The sequence below is a fragment of the Staurois parvus genome, unplaced genomic scaffold (genome assembly GCF_062004578.1).
Source record: "Staurois parvus isolate SC_StPar_1 unplaced genomic scaffold, SC_StPar_1.0 ptg000175l, whole genome shotgun sequence".
In the NCBI taxonomy this organism is placed as follows: Eukaryota; Metazoa; Chordata; class Amphibia; order Anura; family Ranidae; genus Staurois; species Staurois parvus.
The window spans coordinates 8,069,087-8,078,911 of record NW_028317971.1 but is presented as its reverse complement, the minus strand read 5'-3'; the positions used below and the strand labels follow the sequence as shown (position 1 = coordinate 8,078,911).

The window sequence follows — 9,825 nt, the reverse complement described above, 5'->3', positions numbered from 1 at the left end:
ATGATAGACTTCTGTTCAAGCATCCCGTTGGAAAACCTAGCACGCAGCGCTGATCAGTGTATTTTGCCAGGTGGGCAGTTTCCCCGCTGTCAAAATACAAAGACACAGCACGGAGGATTCCCCCATCCACTGGCTGAATGAAAAATATTGACTCATCTATGACCAGCCTTAGTAACCAAAAAGGGGCTTGGAGAGTCAGGAGAATCAAGTGCAGCAATTCAGAGACTTTTGTGCACAGCAGAAGCAAGCATATTAAGCACATTGCATGAAGCCATAATATCAAGCGCCTAGGAGCCTGGGGGCCTCGGCCTCCTCTAACAGCACCTTTGAGCCCTTTACATTCCCGTCACGTCTACATTCTCCAGAGAAGGCATTTTACTTTGACTCCAGTAGAGATGGTAGGGGTGGAGAAGCAGCCTGGCACTTTTGAACCCTGGACAGGGAGGGCTGTATTAAAGCCATTAGTTGTCCAAGAAATTCTGACACAGTTGCAGAAAAGTTTGCCCAGGTAGGCTGTTTGGTGTCTGCCTGAAATAGAATTAGATGCAAAGACTGGTATTAATATGGTGTCCTGCTCCAGTGCAAGAAAAGCATTATCACTGTAAGTGGATTGAGTGTTTTGCAGACCTTTACCAGAGCAGTTGTTTGCCTGGGCTTTTGCCGTATTTACCATGTGCCTGGTTTCTGCCATGGTTATTCATGAGTTCCCTACAGGGAACCTGGGTTTCACACACCTGGTTTCCTATGGCAACTCACTCTACAGCAAGGGCAGTGAAGAGCGGTTAAAAACAAACTGCTCCAACTTGCTCACTTCACTGGCAGCTGCCATCTTCAAACGGTTGTAGTTTAAAAATTATAAATCCTACACTGAAGAGCTTTATATTGTGGAGAATCACAAGACCCAGACCTACATTTTGATGCATAGTAGGTCTCTGAAATATTAAAAATGAAGGCAGTCGCAGTTTAGAAATTGCCCTTCAAATTTGAGGTGGCTAGAGTGGAGTTTCAATGAATGTCAATGGGCGGCGTGAGTTGCAAACAAATGGTCATATTGTGAAAACTAACAGGACTATGGCTTAGCCGTGGACATTTTTAGTGCCAGCAGGGATAGCTGAACGCTTTGATATACGATTTGTGTAGGTGGGCTTGAAAATGAGGGAGTGATGGCAGTTTAGAAATCATGTCCTGATTTTTCAGCTCACACTCTAGCTTTTGTCAGCTCCCACTCTAGTTTTGAACATTCCGCCATTAATTCCTATGGGATCAATTTCACCACAAAAACGCTGATATTTCGTGAACCATTCAGCGAAACATTCCACAAAGTAATAGCACACCAAATCGGGAACAATCCACACATTTCGGTATATTACTGTCTATGTAGTGTAAAAACTGTGGGAGGAGTTAGGGTGGTAAATTTGGCTAGAATAAGAATATATGTGAGAGAACAGTAAGTGGTCTTGCCATGCAAGAACACTTAATAAAAAGGAAAATGGTCGCACACTCCACTCAAGTAAGGGTAGACAATACAACCAGGAAAAATGTTGGTGTTTCACGCTCCTTAGCGCGAAGGAGCGTGAAATGCCTCAACATTTCTCCTGGTTGTATTGTCTACTTGTACTATAGACATTTTCCACGATTCTCCTTTAATAAAATTATCACAGTAGAGTGAAGTGTCCGGCCATTTCCTTTTATTACTAATGGTACTGGCCTCTTGCCATTTAGCCCAATTAGTTGCAAAATGTTCTTCCAGCTTTTCCTTGTTAGTACCAGCTTTTTGTTGCCCTGTTCACTTAGCCAGCTTTTTGTTGCCCTGCCCCAAATTTTTGGAGACATGTTGCTGCCATCAACTTGTACCATTTTAAAGAAATTAAACATTTTTATTCTCTCGGTTTAAACATTTGATATTTTTATTGTGAATAAAATTTGTGATTTGTAAATCATTACATTCTGTTTTATGCAGATTTTACACAATGTCCCAACTTTTGGAATTAGAGTTGTAAAATAATAAACTAGTCAAGAGTAATTCCCTCATAAGAGAGATAAGGTCCATCACCCTAGGACACTAGTTAAAAAAAATTAAGCCTTTTGGGAGTGGGGTATAACGCTGATGTAGACATGCCCACAACCTAATATTGGATGAAAAACAAAAAAAAAAAAAGAAAAAAAAAACCCACACAGCATAGGAGGTTCTTTACTGTTAGAGCAGTGAAAATGTGTAACTCCCTTCCCTATATAGTGGTATCAGTCGAGAGCATAGATTGATGAGGAAAGCTTCTAAAAAGCTATTTGTATCGAACACAATATACAGGGTTTTGGAAATACTTAGGTTGAACTGGATGGACCTGAGGCTGTGTGTTTGTAAGTTTACATTGTTGGTAAGGTTGACTAAAGACACAATTAGAATAGCAGTAAATTGTCAGAATATTTAAAACCCACTAACTCAAGAATTCAAAAGCATTTTTTTTTCTCTATCATTTCACTTTATCATGTACCAGACTGCTGTACATGAAACAAAAAGTATATAATAAAGCATGAATAGACTACACAAAAGATTAATTCTACAAGAATTTTTTTTATTGGTCCAGCAACTGCAAAATATACAAATTTTCAAAAGGCATATTATCCTGTATAAGCTGGTGAAGCTTTTACTTTAGGCAATTTTACCAGACACACACACACACGTGAAAATACAATTAACAATTCAAATGTAATGAAAAACAAATTACACTGAATCTACAACATTAAATAAATAAATATGCACACCTAAAACGGGTAAAAAAACCCATTCTTACAGACAAAAAAAAAAAAAAAGGGGAACTATGTTGGCCTTTTATATTGGTGCCATTCTAACCTTTCGCAGTAAGACCAAATACATAAACTGTAACCAAGAGCACCCAAAAGCACATTAGTTTGCGCCAACACAATAAATAAGCTCTCTGATTAGAGGTACTAATAATTCACTCTGTTTAGCATGTTGGTTCAGTTTTTGATACTGTGCAAATGATTTACTACAGGACTGCTTATTCAGTTCCTATAGGGGTGCACCTGTTCGCAAACAAACAGTGAGTATTGGACCCATACAAATCTAAGACTAAGGCATGATATCTAGTGCAAAGGTCAAATGAAAAACCTTTATCAGGATCTCAAGCCAAAGTCTATATATGCATGCATGCACACATATCCAATAATTTGTATGAAACTTGTAAAGTGACAACGGTTTTTCTTTGCATTACTATACAACATTAAACTGGAGATTCAGAAACATTTAAACTATTCCAAAAACAATTATATATATATATAAAAAAATCCAAAACAATATGTCCCAGTCAAATACAATCACTCAAAAAAAAAAAAAAAAAAAAAAAAAAAAAAAAAAAAAAAAAAAAAAATCACAATCAATATTAGTCTTCAGGTCTGCAACAGTTTAATGTGGTTCCTAATATCTTAAATCCCACAGTACCACCACAGGATAACCAAGTCCCACTGTGCAACCTGATGAATCCATCCCCACGCAGCAGAAAATTGAGGTTGACTTGTTTTACAGTCAGATCCACATCTGATAACCACAAAAGCTGCTCTCTATCCACACATCAGACACATCCAGACTTTATGAATAAAATATAATGTTACACTTTTTTGAGCTCACATCAGTCCATGCCAAAAATTCTGAGCAAATCTGCTTCTCACAACCCTGCCCTAACCTTTGTATTAAAGTGCAAACATGCATCTTTGAGATAAAAGTGAAATTATACAAAAATATAACCCCCCCCCCACCCCACCCCTAATATTAGGCTCCTCAGCTTATAAAAGTCACCGAGGAACAATGAAATGGCCAATTCTTGCACTTCACAACCATAAAGTGAATAAGTGCACAAGGAGATAATAGAGAAGGCGTTTGCAGCGGAAGCAGCTTAAGAAAATTCAAGTTACAGACAGTAGAAAGCAGTCAGGACAATACTGTTCTAGCAGCTTCTGGAAAAATAAGCATTAGTCTGTTTTATCTACTGCACACTATAGCGACAGTCGCACTGCGGCATTTGGAGACATGGACAGGCATTCTCAATACAGCAGTGCTAGGAGGAATAGTGTCGTGCACAGTGCAGTTATTCACATCAACTAGATGCCAATTATAGATCAAGAAAAGGATGAATTATCATAGCTTGATATAGGTTAACGCACTTCACTTCACAAGCCTGGTAAAAGGACTTCATTAATCCCTTATAAATGCCTCAACAAAGTGAAGGGGTTAACCTAAGATGCATCCATGACACCAGAAACATTTTAACATGTTGCACAACCAAGAGTAGACAGTCTTATGAGTTGTTGGTGAAATTCAGAACAAATGTTTCTGCAGTATACATGACAACCAGACTTACGAGAGACATTTATATCTATGTACAATCAAAAAAAGAAAAGCACCAAACCAAACATATAACCAAAACACCAGTACTGTAGCATAGACCACAGTGTAAACATCACATCAATTTCGTGGTGACAGATTGGTAAGTATACTCTAAACCTCAGCTTCAGGACTTGGTACCTCGAAGAAACAAAAAGATGAATGGGGAGCACTGGAAGATAACAAGTTATCTTCCCCTTTAAGTCATTTACATTTAATCCAACAGTTTGTTTTTTTTCCTTTTATTGTTTTTTTGCGGTTTTGGTTAACACTTTCTAAAACCGTAGAATAAAATGAACTGTACTAAGTCTACAAAAAATAAAAAAACAAAAAATCCATAAGTAAAAATTAGGATTTGGCGGTGTACGATCAGCGCCCCGCTGCTGAAATGACCAGAGGCTTCTTCATTTCCAAGAGATGTAGCAAACTAACTTTGGTGTCTTTCTCCATTTCTAGTCTGATTTCAATTTGTTCAGACATACAAGCAGCTGCAGGCTCAAATATTCGAGTCCAGTGAAAAGGAGATTGTAAAGCATGTGTTCAACATGGAAAATGGAATGCAGCAGAAGGGGAATCAGATGTTCACTTGATCATTGTGTTGTCCTTTAAGAACTGTCAGTGCTGCTCTGGATGATTTACACCCTGCAATATAGAAAATACACATTGTTACACATGGTGATAAACCAATAGGTGCTAAAAAAGTAGAACGTGCAGGTGATACACAAAGGCTTATGGCACGGCACAGCAACAGGCAAACACACACAATTATGGACTAATGAGACTACAAGTAGCTAAAATACTAAAAGCAAATCATTACTGGGAATTTTATGACCCAAGTAAAAGGGATGTATTATCATTACAATTAAGGAAGGGGGGGGTTACCAACATCAAACAGTGGACCTAGAATGAGAAACTAAAGGTCTACCTGTGTTCCATAGAAGTGAAAACAACACCTACATACTTACCTGCAACACCAACCCCCCCCCCCCCCCCCCCCCAGTCACAGGTGCAGTGTTTAGCATTATAGAACACAGGCAGCATGGGAAGACAGGTTGATCTAAAAGCTAATTTCTGACATTAGGTGTGAAGACAAGAGCTAAAAGTACACTGTACAATTGTTTTAACTGTGTTTGCAAAGGCCAATTCAGTTGCTAATACTTGGTGGCATCATGACATCAAAGGGCTTATTGAAATCCAAAATTGCTATGTTGGATAGGTTTGTGCTGCTTCAGAAGGCGGCAAAATGTGCCTTAGTTAATAAAAAAAGAAAAAAATCCCAGCAATTACATTAACATGCAAGACTGGAAAAATACATCCAAAAAAGTCATCAAAAGAAGGCTAAAATCTAACACATTGACTGCATTTTATTCCTGTGAAACCAGCTGGAAGAGGACTGCACTTCAGAGGGAAACAGAAAGACTGTTATAACAGTCTTTCTGCTTCCGTTTCCTTTAAGATGATGATTTCAAACATGTCAAAAACAAAAGTTTCTCTCAAAGTGCCATTTAGCCACCCACACACATATAGGAGTGACCCCAAATTTCCTATTTCATAATATGCATATTATTTCTTGGACAAACAAACCTGTATTAAACAACCTCTGCTTTCAACTGCACTGGAGGTAACACGAAGCATGCCAACAGTACATATAAAAATGGTGATGACTGGTGGAAAACCCATACACCTGTGAATGGGCACAATCTGCCATCCTCCATCATGGAGAAAGAGGGGGGGCACAGGAGGAGTGACTGGCATGCACCTAAACAATTACCTTCGAAATAAAAACAAGGCACTGATGTAATGGACAACTGATAGCCTTTAAAGGAGGGGAAGAAAAGGGAAATTTAATTCAGTGGGTGAGCCTTCACCCAAATAGGTGTCCATACATCATCAGTGGACTACATTAACTCTTTGCACAGACATTAGACATACACTTGGTGGCACCCATTCTACACAGAGCCCAACATATACGAATCAATAATGGAGACAACAAACATGTATTAACATTCCACTGATTGGATGCTTTTCTTCCCCCTTCCTTTAAAAGGGGTTTTGCTGCGAACAAAACAGAACACTCCACTGCTGAGCTGGTGCCATCAATTAGCTTGTAAAGTGGAAGCTATCCAAATGGTTTCAAGGGCCCAATGTACTCCAGCAGCCTTGCATTTCATTATTTGAGAGATATAGAGATATATATATATATATATATATATATATATATATATATATATATATCTCAATCAAAAAAAGTAAAAATTTACTGTGCCCCTGTCACAGTGACTTAGCAGCTGAGTCATGAAAATTGTTTAAAAGAAAAAATGAGCACTAACTTGGAACTGTTGTCATTAGTATTTTTACTTCAACCAAAAAAAGAAACCCCACAAACATTATGCGCAACAGCTCCATGTCCATTTTTTATTTTCTTTGTTTCCTGAGCCAGCTGCTGGACTTTTATATTGCTCACAAGATATTAGCAAGGTGTTACAAAGGAAGCAGGTTAGTATAGACTCTCAAACCAGACTTACTAATTTTATGTTCAATGCCTTAGCATTAGTCAAAGCACAAAACAGAAATGAAGGCAGAAATACTTACAGACAGGCCTTTCCTAGCAAAGGCTGTAAGGTAAAAGGAAGCAGGGTAAGTGCAGATCAGAAGATAGAAATAAGAACAAATGAAATACTGCAGATTAACTGGAAAGAGCTTATGGGAATAGACAGAACAGCAAGTCCAGGGAGATTTTCACATTCCCTGGGACTCTTGGAAAGCAGCAGAGCAAACGAAAGGCCTGCTATTCACATTAGTTGCTGATTCCCATTCTCACATCCCTTATAAATAGGTAACAACTGGAAACCAGTCCTAGAATATACGGACCTGTGTAGCCTGTACAGTAGGAGGCTCCTGAGTTGCACAACCAGATAGAGCAGCACCAAGATCCTCGAAGCTATTGATTCGTGCCTTCTTAGTTGGTTCGGGACTGGCAAGAGGCGTAACACTATTGCGTCTCATCAGTGGTGCAGGGGCTTTCTTGCTCTCCTGTACAAATTCAAAGTGACACCATGGTGAATAATAAGCATTTCTTTATTTGAAACAGAAAATCTAAAATTTATTCATATTTCTCAAAACAGATATCTGAACTCATCTATTGAAATACAAGTGTTAAATTTTAAACTATAGCAAAATCATCACGCTACTGCGCACAAGACTTTCCAATAGATTGGAAAAATATTTTGACCAATGAAGACCAAGTAACTGAAAAAAAAAAAAAATAAGAAAAAAAATAAAATAAACACGTGTCCTGTGTTTTGAGCAGTCACACTAATCTGTCACTGTCTGGTATTGTCACTAAAAGATCTGGCCCATCTATTGCCATTCATTTCTCCACAGCACTAGATTCTACAGCATACTGCCTGGTACTTCCTATGAGAACTTTTTTTTTTTTTTTTATAGAAGAAAACACACCCTACAAAAAACCCAGTTCTCACAGTCTTCCGCTTTTCTAAGAACAGTGTATACAGCAACCTTTTACAAAGCATTTACAGAGCTTAAGGCAAGCTTATTCAGGGGTTTTAGGGTCCATGCACACTTACTGCCAAAAGAACTGGCTTTTTTTTTTTTTTTTATAAAGCCCAAACACTCATATAGTGTGTTTGTACAGGTGTTAGGGAGCACTTGCCATTTTTTTCTGTCAGAAAACTGCTCTCAAACAAGACAGAAGGGTTTTGTTTTTCTGCCTCTAAACATAGAGCTTAGAATATGCCTCTAAAATGCCTCAATGTGCATGGACACACAGGATAATATGGAGCGGTTTCTGCAGGCAAAAACTCTAAACTCCTCTAGAAGCAGTTTTTTTTTTAAGCCTGAGTACATAGACCCTTAAAGTACCAATCAGTTTGGAAATAAAGTTTTAAGAAATGAAAATTTTAAAGTGACAATTGTCACTTTAAAATAAGCAGCTTGCAGGTTTCCGGAATCTTTTGCACTACTTAAATCTTGTTGAAAACCTGCTAGCAGGGTGTTTAAAGTGACAACATTCCTATTAACATCTGTGTTTAATATTCCCAAAATGCCACTGAAGTGTTCTTTAGAAGGCTTAAACAAAGCTGCCTGACGTTTGCCAAACACTTTACAAAATGCTTACTGGACACACTACTTTTATACCAGATGAAGCCTGTGTAAACAAAGCCTAATTGTGTACTGGAGGAGCATCTGTTGCATAATTTAGGATTTCATTTTTCATCAGGGGTACCCAATAAAAAAAAAAAAAAAAAAAAGTCCAAAAAAATACATTACTTACTTCTGGTCTTTCAAAGTGAGTGTTAACTGCATCCACGCTAAATGTGACCGGCTCCACATGACAGCCTAAAACGCAAACAAACAACTGTGAGATAGAAGCAGGTGTGTGCAGTTTCTCAGTTCTGAAAGTGACCTGAATGTACTGACTTACTGCATGCACATCAGTTTGGATTTTTTAGTATCATGTTCATTAGTACATCAAAGGACTGGTACAAATAAGCCTTTATTACAATTAGCAAGACTGAGTGCCTGTTCAAATATATGCAAATTGGATGTGGTTTGAAACGCATCCAAATCGGCATGACATTTCAAATAACTATGCTTCCTATGGTGCCTGTTCACATACAGTCATGGCCGAAATTGTTGGCACCCTTGATATTTCTCCAGGAAATCATGTATTTCTCACGAAACGTATTGCATTAACACATGTTTTGCTATACACATGTTTATTCCCTTTGTGTGTATTGGGACAAAACAAAAAAAGGGAGGAAAGAAAGCAAATTCGACATAATGTCACACAAACCTCCAAAAATGGGCTGGACAAAAGTATTGGCACCCTTTCACAACTGCGGATAAATAAGAATGTTACAAGCATGTGATGCTCCTGTAAACTCACCTGGGGCAAGTAACAGGTGTGGGCAATATAGAAATCACACCTGAAAGCAGATAAAAAGGAGAGACGTTCACTTAACCTTTGCATTGTGTGTCTGTCTGTGCCACACTAAGCATGGACAACAGAAAGAGGAGACGAGAACTGTCTGAGGACCTGAGAACCAAAATTGTGGCAAAATATCAACAATCTCAAGGTTACAAGTCCATCTCCAGAGAACTAGATTTGCCTTTGTCCACAGTGCGCAACATTATCAAGAAGTTTGCAACCCATGGCACTGTAGCTAATCTCCCTGGTCGTGGACGGATGAGGAAAATTGATGAAAGATTGCAACGCAGAATAGTCCGGATGGTGGATAAGCAGCCCCAAACATGTTCCAAAGACATTCAAGCTGTCCTGCAGGCTCAGGGAGCATCAGTGTCAGCGCGAACTATCCGTCGACATTTAAATGAAATGAAACGCTATGGCAGGAGACCCAGGAGGACCCCACTGCTGACACAGAGACATAAAAAAGCAAGACTAC

At 38.6% G+C, this 9,825-nt stretch overlaps 1 protein-coding gene across 3 annotated transcripts in view; it reads right to left on the bottom strand.

Moving 5' to 3' along the window:
- Window positions 1-2,552: 2,552 nt before the first annotated feature.
- PFKFB3 (6-phosphofructo-2-kinase/fructose-2,6-biphosphatase 3) overlaps window positions 2,553-9,825 on the bottom strand; it is a 101,917-nt gene continuing 94,644 nt past the window's right edge. For 2 of the 3 annotated variants that reach the window (XM_089676906.1, XM_089676904.1), the window contains exons 13-16: window positions 8,694-8,758; window positions 7,271-7,432; window positions 6,992-7,014; window positions 2,553-5,041 (exon numbers count right to left, since the gene is read on the bottom strand). In XM_089676906.1, coding sequence (XP_089533032.1) covers window positions 5,035-5,041; window positions 6,992-7,014; window positions 7,271-7,432; window positions 8,694-8,758 — 257 coding nt within the window. In that variant the 3' untranslated portion in view covers window positions 2,553-5,034. The remainder of the gene's footprint in view (window positions 5,042-6,991; window positions 7,015-7,270; window positions 7,433-8,693; window positions 8,759-9,825) is intronic. The other variant, XM_089676905.1, reaches the window with a different exon arrangement.